Source organism: Podarcis raffonei, chromosome 13 (assembly GCF_027172205.1).
Source record: "Podarcis raffonei isolate rPodRaf1 chromosome 13, rPodRaf1.pri, whole genome shotgun sequence".
Classification (NCBI taxonomy): domain Eukaryota; kingdom Metazoa; phylum Chordata; class Lepidosauria; order Squamata; family Lacertidae; genus Podarcis; species Podarcis raffonei.
Window position 1 is genome coordinate 49,909,279 of NC_070614.1, and position 20,331 is coordinate 49,929,609.

At 47.1% G+C, this 20,331-nt stretch overlaps 1 protein-coding gene across 1 annotated transcript in view; it reads left to right on the forward strand.

The window, feature by feature from the left end:
• Window positions 1-1,124: 1,124 nt before the first annotated feature.
• RNF31 (ring finger protein 31) overlaps window positions 1,125-20,331 on the forward strand; it is a 44,248-nt gene continuing 25,041 nt past the window's right edge. Inside the window, exons 1-8 of the mRNA XM_053362887.1 lie at window positions 1,125-1,213; window positions 5,100-5,291; window positions 6,244-6,390; window positions 7,156-7,311; window positions 10,410-10,469; window positions 15,007-15,082; window positions 16,622-16,802; window positions 19,663-20,050. Coding sequence (XP_053218862.1) covers window positions 5,109-5,291; window positions 6,244-6,390; window positions 7,156-7,311; window positions 10,410-10,469; window positions 15,007-15,082; window positions 16,622-16,802; window positions 19,663-20,050 — 1,191 coding nt within the window. The 5' untranslated portion in view covers window positions 1,125-1,213; window positions 5,100-5,108. The remainder of the gene's footprint in view (window positions 1,214-5,099; window positions 5,292-6,243; window positions 6,391-7,155; window positions 7,312-10,409; window positions 10,470-15,006; window positions 15,083-16,621; window positions 16,803-19,662; window positions 20,051-20,331) is intronic.

The window sequence follows — 20,331 nt, forward strand, 5'->3', positions numbered from 1 at the left end:
ATCCCAGGAGCTAATGAAGCAATTAATTAAATACATTTGGGGACTCCATACATTTCTCCAAGGTGTAACATGGGTAAAGGGACCCCTGACCATTAGGTCCAGTCATGACTGACTCTGGGATTGCGGCGCTCATATCGCTTTATTGGCCGAGGGAGCCGGCGTACAGCTTCCGGGTCATGTGGCCAGCAGGACTAAGCCGCTTCTGGCGAACCAGAGCAGCGCACGGAAACGCCGTTGACCTTCCCGCTGGAGTGGTACCTATTTATCTACTTGCACTTTGAGGTGCTTTCGAACTGCTAGGTTGGCAGGAGCAGGGACAGAGAAACAGAAGCTCACCCCGTCGCGGGGATTTGAACCGCCGACCTTCTGATTGGCAAGCTCTGTGGTTTAACCCACAGCGCCACCCGTGTCCCTAACATGGGGATTTGTTGTTGTTTAGTCGTGTCCGACTCTTCGTGACCCCCTGGACCAGAGCACACCAGGCACTCCTGTCTTCCATTGCTTCCCGCAGTTTGGTCAAACTCATGCTGGTAGCTTCCATACATCACTACTGGGAAAACCATAGCTTTAACTATACGGACCTTTGTTGGCAAGGTGATGTCTCTGCTTTTTCAGATGCTGTCTAGGTTTGTCATTGCTTTTCCCCAAGAAGCAGGCGTCTTTTAATTTCGTGGCTGCTGTCACCATCTGCAGTGATCATGGAGCCCAAGAAAGTAAAAACATGGGGATGAGCAGCTAATAAAAGTTTGGGTTCTCTTTTGTTCGGGGCTTCCATCTTGTTCCACCTGGTGGCAGGTGGGACTCCTGTCTCAACAGTCTTCAATAAAGACCAAGTCTACTGGCTGCTGTTTTGCTCTGGTATTCCTGGCTGGTGTCCCTGTTTTTTGTCCAAGGGAGCCCTCAGATATCTCCGTTAACAGAGGCGGGGCAGGCTGTTGGTTGGCCAGAGGCGCTCTGCAGATGCTCAGAGGCACGCCGGTCATTCTTTCTTCTTCTTCTTTTGCAATTCCTGGAGAGAGGCGGCTTGTAGTTCTTCCTCCCGGTCTCCTGGGGTCCCCCTCGGCTCCTCTCGGCCTTCCCTTTGCCTCCAAGCCCTGCCTCGTTTCCTGCTCTCCTCCGCCTTCCTCCTCTGCAACCAGCTGTTGGGGTTTCGCATGACAAGTGAGTGACGCGCCTGGATTTCTCCCTCCCCCCCCCGCCGCCCCCAAACAAGGTAAGATCCTGCTCCCCCCCCCACTTTCCTCCCCCCCCCACTTTCCAAGGGGGCAGGAGGATCCCCTTGAAACCCAACCCGCAACCCCCCCTTTGCAACTTTTATTCCCCCCCTCCCGGGTTGGGGAGGAAGTCAGGCTTCCCCCTTGTGCAAAAGTGGAAGCTGCAAATGATCTGCTCCCAGACCCCCCCCCAAAATCTGAGATCCTGCACCCGCGATGACCCTCTGCGCCAGCCCCACCGAAATCGGAGGGGCTTTCTCCCGGGTCAGTTTGCACCATGCGAAACGCTGCTTGCAAAGGGGGGGTTGGAGGGCTGCCCCCTTTTTTTGCTTTCGATTTGCAAGCTTCTGAGAAGGGCAAGGAGCCGCCCCCTGGTTTTCCACAAAATCGTAGCGTCGGAATCATACCCTCCAACAATTTTCGGATGAAAATGGGGGTGTCCTATTCCATAATAATAATAACAATAATAATAATAATAATAATAATGATGATTTTATTATTTTTACCCCACCCATCTGACTGGGTTGGTGCTCTGGGCGGCTTCCCACATATATAAAAACATAAGAATTTTTCAAAAAAAAACTTCCCTGTACAGGGCTGCCTTCTAAAGGCTGTATGATTACTTGTCTCTTTGGCTGGGGGGTGCATAATTCCATACCCTGCAACATTTCTCCAATGAAAAGAGGGGCGTCTTAAGGAAAAGCGGGACATTTTTATGTTCTTATGTGCTTTGGATACCGTGTTAGTTTTATGATGTTAGCCACCCTGAGCCTGGCTCCGGCCAGGGAGGGCAGGGTACAAATAAAAAGTTGTTTTTTTTTAAATAAAATTTTTATTAAGATTTTTGCCTTACAAAATAGAAAAAGAAAAAAAAATACAAAATAAAAATTGTTAAAAACAATCAATCTTTTCATCACATTATTTTTCATTTACTTGTTTCTCGGACCTCCTCATACCTCCCTTTTTTGTATTCCAATTCAATTTATTAGCTCAGCAGTTTCTTTCCCTCTTTATTCTACCCAGATCTTTAATCTTAAATTATTGTAACCTTGAATTTTTACTTATAAAAAACCATTTTTTCACATTCTTTTAAACCATTATAGCTAGAAACCACTTAATTTCAATCCAGCATCATTCTAAGATTCGTTAATTTTACAATGTCTCTGTAAATAGTCTTTAAATTTCTTCCAATCTTCTTCCACTGACTCTTCTCCCTGATCTCGTATCCTGACAGTCATTTCCGCCAACTCCATGTAATCCATCACCTTCATCTGCCATTCTTCCAGGGTGGGTACAAATAAAAAGTTGTTGTTATTATTTTTATTATTATTATGGGATCAAATCAAAAGCATGATGGGTGGCCAGATACCCCATAAGGGAAAGGGAGCAATAGTTTTCTTATAACAGCCATCAAGCCTCTGCTTAAAAACTTCCACCACCCCTTGTGCCTGCCATTATTATTATTAATTATTATTATTATTATTTAGTTAAATTATGAGTCACTTGTCACCCGAATATCTCCAAGCGACTTACAGCAAAGAAAAATATACGATAATACCATGAGGGTTTGTGTGTGCAACCTGATGGTGGGTAAATGTTAAAATTATTATTACTACTATTACAAGAGATTATCCTTGATGCCAGGCTGGTGGTTAGGATCCATTCTTTGTGGATTTCTTAGCTTTAAGTAACTCCAGCTGCTCCCCCCCGCACTCTTTCTCACCCTGATCACGTGTAGGCATTTAATTCATAATTTAATTGAACAAAAGTATTCATGCGGCGCCTGAACATGGCAGCAGTTTTATACCGATTTGCTCAGTGGGGTTTGCCTGCTTCTGAGTAGGCTTTTACTGTAAAATATTAGCAAGTCTATGGTCTTGCTCCCTTGGATATGTGAAGAGTTACCCTCAAACTGACAATTTTATATCCGTATAACGCAAATTGTAGAGGGGAGAGAAAGATCTGGAAGGTGTTCAAGGTTAGAGGCTGGTGAAATTTGCAAAAGGCAGCCTATGACAGTTCAGTATTGAAGTTTATTTGTATTCAAAATGCGCACCATGATCCTTCATAACAGCCTTAACAATAATCCTAACGTGGTTTTGCTAAATTAAACACTTGTAGGAGAGGGAACCGATGTCTTTATTCATGGCCAAATGGATAGCAGTTCTTTCTTTTTCAAAACCAAAACCAAAACCCTCTTAATTCAGGCACAACTTCTTCTTAAAACATACTCAAGCCAGCTCACAAGAATTTTTTTTAAATGGCAATTGGAAAGTGCATAAAAGTGAACCGTATTGTAAAAGAATTCTAAAAGCAGTGTTAAAAGGTCAGGATGGAGGAAATTATCTCCTGATCTCCCTAAAACTCTTCATCTGCCCTCAAAAGGCATTGTCAAAACAAGATTTAGTTTGTATATATGGTTTTTCATGGGCAGCTAAATACTTCCTCATATTTTTCTGAGCTGCATCCAGCAGCGGAAAGAATATGCAGGTCAAGAATTAACATGTCTCTTGTAACCGCTCACTCTGGAATATAGCTGCAATGGAGAAAATTGCGGATAATTTGAGATTTCGACAAGGACTAAAACTTCCAGACGCTTTGTATATGATTTGACATTCCTTTATGACATATACAGCAGAACCATCATTTTCAAGACAGCCTTCATCACAAGCCTGGAACTATACTTGACGATCCAATAAAGTTGATAATCTTTGCTTGGACTTTGATATTTTAACTCACGCGCAAGCACTCAATTCTACATGCCTGTTTTATCGTTTTGTTTTTCACCTTTCGCTTTTTGCCCATTGCTAAAATTGTTCTCTCTGTTTTATATGCATTGTAAAATGGAATCCTAGTTGGGGGGGAAGCTTTTTAAAAAAAGAATTAACATTGTGATGGTGTGGTAGGATAGAGAATTTGACTTAAATCAAATTCCTGCTCAGCAGTGACATTTACCTTTGGTAGGGCACCTACTCTCTGCCTTATCCTACCTCTCAGGGCTGTTGTGAAGACAAAACAGATTTCCCCCTCTCCCCGCCATGAACTCTGCCTTTAGTTCCTTGAAGGAAAGTTGCCATGTGAATCTGCTAATGCATGCATGAATAAAAATAAATACATTTTTCGCCCTGATCTGAGGTTAGAATCATAGAATCATAGAATCATAGAGTTGGAATAGACCACAAGGGCCATCGAGTCCAACCCCCTGCCAAGCAGGAAACACATCAGAGCACTCCTGACATATGGTTGTCAAGCTTCTGCTTAAAGACCTCCAAAGAAGGAGACTCCACCACACTCCTTGGCAGCAAATTCCACTGTCGAACAGCTCTTACTGTCAGGAAGTTCTTCCTAATGTTTAGGTGGAATCTTCTTTCCTGCAGTTTGGATCCATTGCTCCGTGTCCGCTTCTCTGGAGCAGCAGAAAACAACCTTTCTCCCTCCTCTATATGACATCCTTTTAAATATTTGAACATGGCTATCATATCACCCCTTAACCTCCTCTTCTCCAGGCTAAACATGCCCAGCTCCCTTAGCCATAAGGCATCGTTTCCAGGCCATTGACCATTTTGGTTGCCCTCCTCTGGACACGTTCCAGTTTGTCAGTGTCCTTCTTGAACTGTGGTGCCCAGAACTGGACACAGTACTCCAGGTGAGGTCTGACCAGAGCAGAATACAGTGGCACTATTACTTCCCTTGATCTAGATGCTATACTCCTATTGATGCAGCCCAGAATTGCATTGGCTTTTTTAGCTGCCGCGTCACACCGTTGGCTCATGTCAAGGTTATTTTCCCCTTTGGTGGGTGACAGGAATACTTGGTTAAACCCAACAGATATCGTAGGAGAGAGTCTTTCTTTTCCCTTGCATATTTCTTTCTCCTTTTCCTTAGGTAGCAGCCATGGGAGACGTGGAGCGCAAATTCATGGCGCTCCGGGACGAACTGGTAGCTGCTTTGATTGAGAATCCCTTAGAGCAGAACCCAGAGACTGTACAGCGTCTGCTGGAGATGCCGTTTTCCCCGGCCCAAAAATACCTGGAGATCGATGCCAAGGGTATTATACGAGCCAATACCCAGGGGCAGGTAAGGGGACAGTGTTTTGTTTGTGTGTGTGTGTGTGTGTGTGTGCAATGGCAGGGGTGGGGGTCTAGAAAACCGGGGTGGGGATTGAAATTTGGGGGGGAAAGATTCAGAAGTCAGACAGGCAAATCTAGTGTGTGTCTCTCCCTGCAAGAGCTCTGATGCTATGGGCAGCTGGGAGCTTCACCTGTGGAATGTCTGCCTGCAATGCGGTTTCCACACAAGGAAGGGTGGGTGTGGAAAGGAAACAAGCCCATTTCTGGGTGCGTCCGCAAAATTAGTCGTTATGTAGAAGAGAGGATCAAGCTTACTAAACACAAAGTTTTGTTTTGGGGCGCTGGGATTTCGCCTGGGTCGCGGTGGCGTTTATCGTTTGCAGTGCGATTCCCTCGCACAGATGCAGATTCGAATAGTCCCTGCCTCAGAATCCTCAGGGTCTCCGCTGTTTATTTAAAAAGGCGCCCCAGGAACAAGGTTCTAGTCCCTAAGATAAGAAGTTTGTGATATGTGTAAGGTGGTGTGAATGCACCGTGAACCCTGCTCATCCCTCTGAACACGTGAGAGATGGCAGTGACAACTGGGGTCTGGGAGGGTCAGAGCCTAGCAAACGAAAACCCAAAGGAAGGGGGTTCTTAGAAGAGTTTAGTACAGTGGTACCTTGGGTTAAGTACTTAATTCGTTCTAGAGGTCCGTACTTAACCTGAAACTGTTCTTAACCTGAAGCACCACTTTAGCTAATGGGGCCTCCTGCTGCCACCACGCCGCCAGAGCACGATTTCTGTTCTTATCCTGGAGCAAAGTTCTTAACCTGAAGCACTATTTCTGGGTTAGCGGAGTCTGTAACCTGAAGCGTCTGTAACCCGAGGTACCACTGTACAGCCTCGTGCGATTTGGAGATTGGGGTTTAGGTACCAATGTGCAAAGAGACAATGGCAATTTTCGAACCCTTCCCCAGCCTCAAAAGGACCTTCGTACCATCTCCACTGCCCTGAACATCTTGGAGAAATATGGGCGCAACCTGTTGAACCCACACAAGCCCCGCTTCTGGAGGACCGTCAAGTTCAATAACCCCGTTTTCCGGGACACGGTGGACACCATCCAGGTGAGAGAAACATTCCTTGCCTGTCTGCCCACCCCTTCCTTTGGCATAGCTGTCAACTTACAGATTTGAAAATAAGGGACCAGCAGACTCGAAAATAAGGGATCAGCAGCCAAAATAAGGGATTTTAGTCAACTAGCAGCCAAACGAAGCCTCAAGCGGTGGTTCCCACAGCGCAGCAACCCGGCAAAGGGGATGCAGCAAGGAAAACCACCGTCCCCTCTCTGCTGGGAAGCGCTGAGCAAAGGCGAGTCCCCAGGCAACGCGGCCGATTTGATTGGCGCAAGGCATGCAAGCTCCACCCCCCAGTCGTTCCTAGACTCCTTATTGGGTGAGCAACGCAGCCAAGCAACCCAGTTGGAGCCTCCCTCCTCCCTGGCCGGCAGGGAGGGAGGGAGAGGAGCTGCTTTCTTTGAAACCTGGGAAATTTAAGGGACATCATCAATAAGGGACGGCAGCGGGACACGGCGCTGGGATAAGGGACTTTCCCGCCAAATAAGGGACAGTTGACAGCTATGTCCTTTGGTATCTTTTCAGCATCAGGGTCAATCACTCGGCTCTTCCCTGCTCTTATATGCTTCAGAGTTTCTATTTTTATTTTGTTTACAACTAATAGCAGGAGCCTGGTGAAAAATATTCCATTGAGAAGGGGGCCCACACAGATAAGGCCCTGTTCCTAGCAGAGGCCGTGCTAAGCTGTGTCCCAGCTGAGCCCCTCCTCCTGTTGTTGCCCCAACCCATTTATTGTGTGCCCCACGTTCCTGGCAGGGCGGGCGGGACGTCCTTCGCCTCTACGGATATTCGGAGGAACAGACGGACGGACTTTGCTTCCCGGAGCATCTGCTGGAGCCAGATATCCCTCACGTGGCCTCGATCACGGTCGATGTCATGGTGCTACGGGCTGAACTGAATCTCCTTATTTCGGTATGGTGGAGCCATGAGACCCGGGAGCACTTTGATGTGGGGGAGAAATAACATGAACAAGAAGAAGAACTTATTACTTGTACCCCACCCATCTGACTGGGTTTCCCCAGCCACTCTGGGTGGCTTCCAACAGAATATAAAAGAACACACGATATACATCAGGCATTAATAGGTTCCCTATACAGTGGTGCCTCGCAAGACGAAATTAATCCGTTCCGCGAGTCTCTTCGTCTTGCGGTTTTTTTGTCTTGCGAAGCACGGCTATTAGCGGCTTAGCAGCTATTAGCGGCTTAGCGGCTTTAAGAAAAAGGAAACAAACTCGCAAGAACTCGCAAGACGTTTCGTCTTGCGAAGCAAGCCCATAGGGAAATTCGTCTTGCGGAACGACTCAAAAAACGGAAAACCCTTTCGTCTAACGAGTTTTTCGTCTTGCGAGGCATTCGTCTTGCGGGGCACCACTGTACAGGGTTGTCTTCAGATGTCTTCGGAAAGTTGTGTATTTGTTTATTTCCTTGACAACTGACGAGAGGGCATTCCACAAGGCGGGTGCCACCACCGAGAAGGCCCTCTGTCTGGTTCCCTGTAACCTCACTTCTCACAGGGAGTGAACCGCCAGAAGGCCCTCGGAGCTGGACCTCAGTGTCCGGGCTGAACGATAGGGGTGGAGACGCTCCTTCAGGTATACTGGGCCAAGGCCGTTTAGGGCTTTAAAGATCGACAGCAACACTTTGAATTGTGAGTCAATGCAAGTCTTTTACGACTGGTGTTATATGGTCCCAGCAACCACTCCCAGTCACCAGTCTAGCTGTCACATTCTGGATTAGTTGTAGTTTCCAGGTCACCTTCAAAGGCAGCCCCATGTAGAGCGCACTGCACTGGTCGAAATGGGGGACCAAGGCCCTTTAGGGCTTTAAAGGTCAGCACCAACACTTTGAATTGTGCTCGGAAACGTACTGGGAGCCAATGTAGGTCTTTCAGGACCAGTGTTATATGGTCTCAGCGGCTGTTCCCAGTCACCAGTCTAGCTGCCGCATTCTGGATTAATTGCAGTTTCCAAGTCACCTTCAAAGGCAGCCCCACGTAGAGCGCATTGTAGTAGTCCAAGCGGGAGATAACTAGAGCATGCACCACTCTGGCAAGACAGTCTGCGGGCAGGGAGGATCTCATCCTGTGTACCAGATCTCTAAGCGCCTTACAGATTGCAGCGAAAAGGAATCCATACAAGCAACAAAAAGTATGAATTGCGCATTTGAAACCTTATGTTGCTACTGCTGCTAATGATAATCGTAATTCCACGTTTTAAGTAGCAGAATTAAATCTCTCTAGACGTGAGCAAAACACCCAAATAATATGCAAAGCGCTGAAATATATTGGGATACATCAAAATGCAACATAACTACAATATATCATTTTTTTAAATCATAAATCTTAAAACACACCCAATAATACAACCACCGAAAAACACCATTCGCTTCCATGTTCACACTACACAAAGGAAGTCTACACAACCCCAACATCGCTCAGCAGTTTTCTTACATCAGTTCTCACTTCAACAAAACACCCCAGGACACAAAATAATAGGGCATGTCATTTTAGACAGTGACACTTAATTTCTGCAAATTTATTCAGTGAGCAGTCTTTAAAATATGTGAGGAATTCAAATGTGCTATTATTTTTGTGACTGGACAACATTTAGCCTGGTAAGTCTACATTTAATAAAGAAGCTCCTAAACTGCTTTTGGAAAATCAAAGAATTTTAACTTCTGGAAAGTTAGCGCTTTGTTGTTGTTGTTTAGTCGTTTAGTCGTGTCCGACTCTTCGTGACCCCATGGACCAGAGCACGCCAGGCACTTCTGTCTTCCACTGCCTCCCGCAGTTTGGTCAAACTCATGCTGGTAGCTTCGAGAACACTGTCCCACCATCTCGTCCCCTGTCGTCCCCTTCTCCTTGTGCCCTCCATCTTTCCCAACATCAGGGTCTTTTCCAGGGAGTCTTCTCTGCTCATGAGGTGACCAAAGTCTTGGAGCCTCAGCTTCAGGATCTGTCCTTCCAGTGAGCACTCAGGGCTGATTTCCTTAAGAATGGATGCGTTTGATCTTCTTGCAGTCCATGGGACTCTCAAGAGTCTCCTCCAGCACCATAATTCAAAAGCATCAATTCTTCGGCGATCAGCCTTCTTTATGGTCCAGCTCTCACTTCCATACATCACTACTGGGAAAACCATAGCTTTAACTATACGGACCTTTGTTGGCAAGGTGATGTCTCTGCTTTTTAAGATGCTGTCTAGGTTTGTCATTGCTTTTCTCCCAAGAAGCAGGCGTCTTTTAATTTCGTGGCTGCTGTCACCATCTGCAGTGGTCATGGAGCCCAAGAAAGTAAAATCTCTCACTACCTCCATTTCTTCCCCTTCTATTTGCCAGGAGGTGATGGGACCAGTGGCCATGATCTTGGTTTTTTTGATGTTGAGCTTCAGACCATATTTTGCGCTCTCCTCTGTCACCCTCATTAAAAGGTTCTTTAATTCCTCCTCACTTTCCGCCATCAAGGTTGTGTCATCTGCATATCTGAGGTTGTTGATATTTCTTCCGGCAATCTTAATTCAAGTTAGCGCTAATTATAAGCAAATAAGTAGCAATATAATACAACGGCAAGTACTTGGCAATCATATTTAACGAATTCCATACAATTTTGCACACATCCTATCAAGCAAAGCTTAAATTATATTAATGTAACCTAATATATTTTGAATTCCCTAGTCATGTTGCAACTTTTTAGCACCCCTCCTTTTCGGAATTGGAAAGTTGAAAAAAACAACAACCAGGCAGAGGGCCTTCTCAGTGGTGGCGCCCGCCCTGTGCAACGCCCTCTCACCAGATGTCAAGGAAATAAACCTGACTTTTAGAAGACATCTGAAGGCAGCCCTGTTGAGGGAAGCTTTTAATGTTTGATGTTTTATCGTGTTTTTAATATTCTGCTGGGAGCCGCCCAGAGTGGCTGGGGAAACCCAGCCAGATGGGCGGGATATAAATAATAAATTATTATTATTATAAATTCAACACGCCACATACCCTCATGGTTCTGTTTTTCTTTCTTTTTAGGACAACCACCCCAATCCTCAGGTGTTGCAGGAACTAATGCAGGGCGGGGACAATTTACAGGTGAGTCAGGTGAGGGGACATAAAGCCCCAGGAGCTTAGCTAGCAGAGAGGGAGCTGAGAAGATCTTTGTGTTTTCGTCCATTTGAGTTTCAGGCGGGCGTTAATGATGCCCGTGGGGCCATCCCAGCCCCACTGGCTGCCTCAAAACCATTTGTGTGTGTGTATCATTCCCTCTGCTGTGCTTCTGACAGCAATCCTCAGATTACCCTGGCCTAATCCTGTTCCCGGAGTGCGACCAATGTTGTGCTGACAGCTTCTAGAAGCCACAGGTGAGAGCTGAGTGCAATGGGGGGGGGGAGAACCAAAGGTGGACAAAATACCTGTCCCCTAACACCCCAGCCAGGTGATGGGAGCTAATAATAAATAATAATACCTTTATTGTCATTGTACAACCTGTGTACAATTAAATTAAAGGAGCCTCCCTCCCCAAACACTCAATCTCTTATCAAACAACACACCACCTCGCAAGTCAATTTCGCTATGTTATTTTCCGTTCTAACAGCCTAACAGCCCATGGATAGAAGCTATTTTTTAGCCTGTTGGTACGGCTGATTATACTTATATATCTCCTGCCCAGGGCACAGTCATCCTCGGGTTACAGATGCTTCAGGTTGCGTTTTTTCGGGTTGCAGACTGCCAAAACTGGGTTTCAGCGGTCACGCATGCGCAGAAGTGCCGAATCGCAACCTCTGCATGCGCAGACGTGCCGCCGCGGGTTGCGAACGTGCATCCGGCATGGATCACGTTCGCAACCCGAGCATCCACTGTAGAAGATTATAGAATCATAGAATCATAGAGTTGGAAGAGACCACAAGGGCCATCGAGTCCAACCCCCTGCCAAGCAGGAAACACCATCAGAGCACTCCTGACATATGGTTGTCAAGCCTCTGCTTAAAGACCTCCAAAGAAGGAGACTCCACCACCCTCCTTGGCAGCAAATTCCACTGTCAAACAGCTCTTACTGTCAGGAAGTTCTTCCTAATGTTTAGGTGGAATCTTCTTTCTTGTAGTTTGGATCCATTGCTCCGTGTCCGCTTCTCTGGAGCAGCAGAAAACAACCTTTCTCCCTCCTCTATGTGACATCCTTTTATATATTTGAACATGGCTATCATATCACCCCTTAACCTCCTCTTCTCCAGGCTAAACATGCCCAGCTCCCTTAGCCGTTCCTCATAAGGCATCGTTTCCAGGCCTTTGACCATTTTGGTTGCCCTCCTCTGGACACGTTCCAGTTTGTCAATGTCCTTCTTGAACTGTGGTGCCCAGAACTGGACACAGTACTCCAGGTGAGGTCTGACCAGAGCAGAATACAGTGGCACTATTACTTCCCTTGATCTAGATGCTATACTCCTATTGATGCAGCCCAGAATTGCATTGGCTTTTTTAGCTGCCGCGTCACACTGTTGGCTCATGTCAAGTTTGTGGTCAACCAAGACTCCTAGATCCTTTTCACATGTAGTGCTCTCAAGCCAGGTGTCACCCATCTTGTATTTGTGCCTCTCATTTTTTTTGCCCAAGTGCAATACTTTACATTTCTCCCTGTTAAAATTCATCTTGTTTGTTTTGGCCCAGTTCTCTAATCTGTCAAGGTCGTTTTGAAGTGTGATCCTGTCCTCTGGGGTGTTAGCCACCCCTCCCAGTTTGGTGTCATCTGCAAATTTGATCAGGATGCCCTTGAGTCCATCATCCAAGTCGTTGATAAAGATGTTGAATAAGACCGGGCCCAAGACAGAACCCTGTGGCACCCCACTAGTCACTCTTCTCCAGGATGAAGAGGAACCATTGATGAGCACCCTTTGGGTTCGGTCAGTCAGCCAGTTACAAATCCACTGAGTGGTAGCATAGTCAAGACCGCATTTTACCAGCTTCTTTACAAGAATATCATGGGGCACCTTGTCAAATGCCTTGCTGAAATCAAGGTAGGCTACATCCACTGCATTCCCTTCATCTACCAGGCTTGTAATTCTGTCAAAAAACGAGATCAGGTTAGTCTGACATGACTTATTTTTCAGAAATCCATGCTGACTATTGGTGATCACAGCATTCCTTTCTAGGTGCTCACAGACTGTTTGCTTAATGATCTGCTCCAGAATCTTCCCTGGTATTGATGTCAGACTGACTGGGCGGTAATTATTTGGGTCCTCTCTTTTCCCCTTTTTGAAAATAGGGACAACATTTGCCCTCCTCCAGTCTCCTCCAGATTAAAGAGGCGCTGGGCGGGGTGTGAGTCATCCCTGAGAATTTTTCTCGCTCTCCTAAGGCAACGATCCCTTGTGATGTCACCTAGCAGACTCAAGGGACAGCCCATGAAATCATGTGCTGTATTCACCACCCTCCGTAGAGACTTTCTGTCAGCATACCACACCGTGATACAATATGAAAGGACACTTTCTATAGTGGACCGGTAAAAGGAGTTCATGAATTGTTGTTTCACATTATTCTTTCGCAAGACCCTGAGGAAATGGAGTCTCTGTTGGGCCTTTCTGACCACCTGAGTTATGTTGATTTCCCAAGTGAGGTCCTCTCTAAGGTAAACTCCCAGGAATTTAAAGGAGGAGACTCTCTCCACACAGCCCCCTGATATACAACGGGCAGGTTCCCTTCTCTTCCTCCGAAAGTCCAACACCATCTCCTTTGTCTTACTAATATTTAGGTGCAAGTTATTCTCTAAGCACCATGTCAATATTTTTTGAACCTCCCCCCTGTACGCTGTTTCATCTCCGCCTGCAATTAGGCCCGTTATGGTAGTATCATCTGCAAACTTAACAGGAGGCGGGCAGGTGTGGAGGATTCCCTGGTCCTGAATGGGGTAGCTGTGCCCCTGAAGGACCAGGTGCGCAGCCTGGGAGTCATTTTGGACTCACAGCTGTCCATGGAGGCACAGGTCAAATCTGTGTCCAGGGCAGCTGTTTACCAGCTCCATCTGGTACGTAGGCTGAGACCCTATCTGCCTGCAGACTGCCTCGCCAGAGTGGTGCATGCTCTAGTTATCTCCCGCTTGGACTACTGCAATGCACTCTACGTGGGGCTACCTTTGAAGGTGACTCGGAAACTACAACTAATTCAGAATGCGGCAGCTAGACTGGTGACTGGGGGCGGCCGCCGAGACCATATAACACCGGTCTTGAAAGACCTACATTGGCTCCCAGTACGTTTCCGAGCACAATTCAAAGCGTTGGTGCTGACCTTTAAAGCCCTAAACGGCCTCGGTCCAGTATACCTGAAGGAGCGTCTCCTCCCCCATCGTTCTGCCCGGACACTGAGGTCCAGCGCTGATGGCCTTCTGGTGGTTCCCTCATTGCGAGAAGCAAAGCTACAGGGAACCAGGCAGAGGGCCTTCTCGGTAGTGGCGCCCGCCCTGTGGAACGCCCTCCCATCAGATGTCAAAGCGATAAACAACTACCTGACATTCAGAAGACATCTGAAGGCAGCCCTGTTCAGGGAAGTTTTTAACGTGTGATATTTTACTGTATTTTTTGTTTTTATGGAAGCCGCCCAGAGTGGCTGGGGAGGCCCAGCCAGATGGGTGGGGTATAAATAATAAATTATTATTATTATTATTATTATTATTATTATTACTGCCTCACTGTTTGTGTCCGATCCCTCAAAAAGTCTTTAACCCAGTCACAGATGGTAGAAGAAAGGTCAGATCCGTCAGCTTTTTTTTTGGAAAATTTTTTATTAGGAATTTCAACACAATTTATCAGATACACATCATCCTCATTCCCCCCCTTTCCCCCGTCACCCCTCCCCAAAAAAGAAAAACCCACCCTCCTACCCCCCCCAGACTTCCCTCAGCTCCTCTCTCTGGTTTTTCAGCACATGTTATTCTCTGCATATTATAAAATTGTAAAGATCCTTAATTTCTCTATCTATATATTATCAATAAAAAGTTTGTGTGTGTTTATTCAAAACCTGCCAAGGAGTCCAGTTCATTTTGTTGTTTCTTTTAGTACTTTGTGAAAGGTTCCCGTTCTTCTTTAAAGTCACAGTTGCCCTTATCACGTCGTTTGTGTGTCAATTTCGCCAATTCCGCATAGCCCATCAGTTTCTCTTGCCACAGTTCTTTGGTCAGGGTTTCTTCATTCTTCCATCCTCGTGCTATTAAGACTCTTGCCGCCGTTGTTGCGTACGTGAAGATCTTTTTCAATTTCCTTGGCAGGTCTTTTCCTACAATCCCTAACAAAAATGCTTCAGGGAGATCCGTCAGCTTTTTAATAAGAATGTCCAAAAGCTGGCGGATCCGGAACTTCCTTCTACCATGGGTCTGAAACCGTAGTTCCCCAACCATTTAGGACATGGACGGGGGATATTTTTCTCTATCCGATGGCTATTCGATCCACAAGGCGGGGGAGAGAAATGACGTCTTACCAGCCCCTCCTGCTACTACTCCCGCCTGCACTCCCATCGGGAGGTAGGTGCCCGAGTTTCGCACTCGCGACAGCTTCCCAGCTTTCCTCGAAGGCGACTGCAGGTGGAACCTATTACGGTGTGTCCTTGAGGTCACGATGGCACAATGTCCTTTTCTCTTACCCAGGCCGGCCTCATCGCAGACGCCTTCCCTGTTCAAGAAGCGATCCCGCCACGTGCCATTTCGGCATTATCGCCCACAGGTAAAGGGGTACCAAGAGGTTGGCGGTGGAAATATCACGGGGCTTTTCCAGTTGAATACCTGCCTGTTGGGCGTCGACGTGATTGTTCCACCGTGCTTGAATTTGGTTCGCAATCTTTATCTCCCAAAACCAGAAGTGAATGCTTGCGTTTTTGAACAGCTTCCAGTTTCTCCCATTTTCTCAATGGAATTTGCTGACCACCCATTGAGCCTCGGTTGCGGAACATTTCGGAAGTCGAACGGTCTTTCGGAACAGATTGCATTCGACAGCCGAGGTTCCACTGTAATAAGTGTGTTTCTAGAGCTTGGGGCTGTAGAGGGAAGCACAGGCCGTGTGAAATGGTGCTTTTGTCTCCTCCTCAGGTCTAGTAGAGGTATAGCAGATTGTGCAGGCATATATATCGATTGGTGTCTTTTGGGGGGGGTAGTTTACTTAGGAGGAACGCGGGTGGCGCTGTGGGTAAAACCTCAGGGCCTAGGACTTGCCGATCGTATCGTCGGCGGTTCGAATCCCCGCGGCGGGGTGAGCTCCCGTCGTTCGGTCCCAGCTCCTGCCCACCTAGCAGTTCGAAAGCACCCCTAAGTGCAAGTAGATAAATAGGGACCGCTTTATAGCGGGAAGGTAACAGCGTTTCTGTGCGCTGCGCTGGTGCTGGCTCGCCAGCTGCAGCTTCGTCACGCTGGCCACGTGACCCGGAAGTGTCCTCGGACAGCGCCGGCTCACGCCCTCTAGAGCGAGATGAGCGCGCAACCCCAGAGTCGGACACGACTGGCCTGTACGGGCAGGGGTACCTTTACCTTTACCTTTACCTTTACCTTTAGTTTACTTAGGGAACGCGGGTGGCGCTGTGGGTTAAACCACAGAGCTTAGGGCTTGCCTATCAGAAGGTCGGCAGTTCGAATCCCCGCGATGGGGTGAGCTCCCGTTGCTCAGTCCCTGCTCCTGCCAACCTAGCAGTTCGAAAGCACGTCAAAGTGCAAGTAGATAAATAGGTACCACTCTGGCAGGAAGGTACCGTATTTTTCGCTCTATAAGACGCACCACAAGACGCACCTAGTTTTTGGAGGAGGAAAACAAGAAAAAATTATTCTGAATCTCAGAAGCCAGAACAGCAAGAGGGATCGCTGCGCAGTGAAAGCAGCAATCCCTCTTGCTGTTCTGGCTTCTGGGATAGCTGCGCAGCCTGCATTCGCTCCATAAGATGCACACACATTTCCCCTTACTTTTTAGGAGGGAAAAAGTGAGTCTTATAGAGCAAAAAATATGGTAAATGGTGTTTCCGTGCGCTGCTCTGGTTTTGCCAGAAGCGGCTTAGTCATGCTGGCCACATGACCAGGAAAAACTGTCTGTGGACAAACGCCGGCTCCCTTGGCCAATAAAGTGAGATGAGCGCCGCAACCCCAGAGTCGTTCGCAACTGGACTTAACTGTCAGCGGTCCTTTACCTTTACCTTTTTAGTTTACTTAGCCTGTAAAATTCAGGTTTTCTTGGCCAAAAGACAGAGGGGCGTTTCTGATTTTCTCTCCTCCTCCCACCTAGGTTACCTGCCCCCAGAATCCTGCTTGTTGTGTGGTTTGGAGCCCCCATTGCTACACTGCCCCGCTTGTGCCCAGTCTCTGTGCCCAGACTGTGACCGCCTCTTCCACAAGCACCCCTCGCGGACCCATCACTGCCGGGTGCCCATGAAGGAGCAAGCATGGCGTAGCCCCCCGGCACCCAGGTTAGCACAATCAACTCACGCTTTGACTCCGCTTCAGTCTTTCTGCCCCCAAGCTGCGTTCACAAAGGCAAACGATTTGGCCCCTTTCCTGGGACGGTTTTACTCGGGGTGGACATTTCCTGCCTCTGTTCTGCTTGCTTCATGAGGAGGAAATGGTATTGGACGTGTCGGGGTGTCCTAAAGTCGCTTTGTGTTTTTAGTCAAGGAAGCGGCAGTTTTATTTCTGGTGGGCAGAAGCATCGTAGGAACGGCAATCTTGACCATTTCCCTCACAGTTCTGAAATAATAATAATAATAATAATAATAATAATAATAATAAAAGTAATAATAATAATAATAATAATTTATTTATTATTTATTTTTATAATATTTTTATTTATTTTCAAATACAAATTTATACAACCAATAAAAAAGTTAATAATAATAATAATAATAATAATAATAATAATAATAATAATAATTATTATTATTATTATTTATTTATACCCCGCCCTCCCCAGCCAGAGCCGGGTTCAGGGTGGCTAACACCAATAAAATTACAATAAAACATAATGGGGGGAATGGACAAACAAACTAGTTTATTAAAATACGGGTTAAAATATAATTTAAAAAGCAGCCTCATTTTAATAGTAGCCCATAAATCAAATAGTCCACTCCCAAAAGGTGCCTTTTGGCTTAGAATATGTGGTCGTCCGGGTCCCGTCAACGCCCATTCCTGCAGAATGTGCGCATGTAGTCGAAAAATAGCCTTGAAATGAACCTTGCATAGTTTTGCCCAGAAAAACAAGATTTCTCCCAGCATCATGCAGGGTTCTCTTGGCAACAGGCTTCTTTATTAGACATGCTCTGAAGGAGAAGTGAGGCTGTTACTCTGGCCACATGGCTAAAGAGCAGAGAACGGTTTACCTTACTTCCCTTAGACAACAGTAGTTGTCATGTTAAGTCTTCAATAAATACTTTAAGCAGAACTGGAACGGGATGTCCAGGGGTCGTTTGCCTTTACCTTTACCTTATTCCCATGTGGGAATTCGCCCACAGATGAGCTGAACTATGAAATAATAATAATAATAATAAATTTATTATTCATACCCCACCCATCTGGCTGGGTTTCCCCAGCCACTCTCGGCGGCTCCCAATGGAGTATTAAAAACACGATAAAACATCAAACATTAAAAACTTCCCTAAACAGGGCTGCCTTCAGACGTTTTCTAAAAGTCAGATAGCTGCTTATTTCCTTGACATCTGGTGGGAGGGCGTTCCACAGGGCAGGTGCCACCACCGAGAAGGCCCTCTGCCTGGTTCCCTGTAACCTCACTTCTCGCAGTGAGGGAAGGGCCAGAAGGCCCTCAGAGCTGGACCCCAGTGTCCGGGCTGAACAATGCGGGTGGAGACGCTCCTTCAGGTATAAGAAGATTCCTGAAGACTTTCTGCGCAACTCTTCTGACTCAAAAGGAACAAATTGCATCGATAGTTTACAGGGCTGGCATGAGGCATTTTGCCCCCCCCCAGGGCAAAACAGAAAACGGCGCCATCCCCCGAGGCGACTCGTTGGATCATTTTTTAATTTGCGGGCCGGCCTCCATCTGTGTGGTCTGCAGCATATTTTTCGCTCGCTGCTGACCAGCGCTTCTCTTTTTTTAAAAAAAGTTTTTTTATTCAAAATTAAAACAAGACATATTATCCAAAAACATATCATCCTTCCCCCCCCCCATTTTTCCTCCCTTCCACACAAAACCCACCCCACCCCCCGATTTCCCTCAGTTCCAGTCTTTGGTTTCTCTGAGACTGCTGTTTTCTGCATGTTACAAAGTTGTTGTTGAATTCAAGCCAAAAGCCAGCGAAGTTCAGAGGAATTGGCCACCCTCCAGGTGCCCGGCTTGAATTCTTGTTGACCTCCCTGCCAGCGACTCCCGGCAAGACCAGGGGAGGTCTTCAATCGGCGATTCTTCCCAACGTGAAGAAGAACACACCACTCCTCCCCCTCCCATTGCTAGGGAGGGGATAGAGACAGACAGAAATATATTTACATGCTTTTATTCCTGTCTTTCCAGCAGTACAGAGAAATCATGTCTGCACCCTCTCATCACCAACTGCAGAGAGAGAATAACTCTACCCATGTACTTCCAGTACAGGGTCATGTGCCACTCTGAGCTAACATCCGGTGCTCAGTGCACAGAATAGACTGTCCCTGGTTCCCACGGTACAGTCCCATAACATTAGCTTCCTGTTTGGCTTTCCAGCCATCTGGAGCACCCAGCTGCATTGCTCCTTTTTTGTGACATCCTCCCCCAAAAGAATCAATGCGTGTTGCGGCAAGCAAAGCGTGATCCAGAGAAGAAAACAAACAGTTGTTATACACATAACACTCCCCTGTTGTTTCAGTTCCACCCTTGGAACTCCCCGCCACTGGTTTCCCCAGTGTACCTCTCTGGTTGTCTGGCTTCCAAGGAATGAGTGCATCTGCATTACCTTGTATAGCTCCTCAAACTATTTCACTGATTATTATCAATGAAAAGTTTGTGAATGTTTATTCAAAACCTGCCAAAGAGTTCAGTTCACTTTGTTGCGTCTTCAGATACTTTGTAAAGGGTTCCCATTCATCCTTAAAGTCACAGTTATCCTTGTCCCATAGCTTGTATGTCGGTTTTGCCAGTTCTGCATAGTCCGTCAATTTTCCTTGCCACGATTCTTTAGTTGGGGTTTCTTCCGTCTTCCATCCTTGTGCTGTTAAAACTCTCGCGGCCGTTGTCGCATACATGAAGATGTTTTTCAGCTTTTTTGGCAGGTCTTTGCCTACAATCCCCAACAAAAATGCCTCACCAGTGCTTCTCTTTTGCCTCTGTTTCTGCTCTCTTTTCAGCGTGACTCTGGTGACCTCCGACGCCGGTTCCCTGAGGCCTCCGACGGAGCCCTTGATGCCGCCCTGGCACAGCCTGACCACACAGCGGCTCCCTTGGTGCTGCGCCGCCTGCCGCATGAACAACGACGCCCGTTCCATCCTGTGCGTGGCCTGCGACCGGCCCCGCGGCTGCAAGACGCCCGTCAACCCCTCGCCCGAGGATGAGCCAGCCAGCTTGGGGCAGCTGGCCCGGGGACGCTGGGCCTGCCAGTCGTGCACCTTCGAGAACGAGCCGGCCACGGTCCTGTGCGCCATGTGCGACAGGCCCCGCCTGGCGGGGAAGCCCGGGACGGGAGACGCAAAGCCCCTCATCGCCTGGGGAAAAGAGCCGGGGCCACAACAGGAAGACGTAAGTGTACCTCTGGGCCAGAGGGTGATTTATAATAATAATAATAATAATAATTTATTATTTATACCCCGCCCATCTGGCTGAGTTTCCCCAGCCACTCTGGGCGGCTCCCAATCAGTGTTAAAAACAGTACAGCGTTACATATTAAAAACTTCCCTGAACAGGGCTGCCTTAAGATGTCTTCTGAATGACAGGTAATTATTTATCTCTTTGACATCTGATGGGAGGGCGTTCCACAGGGCGGGCGCCACTACCGAGAAGGCCCTCTGTCTGGTTCCCTG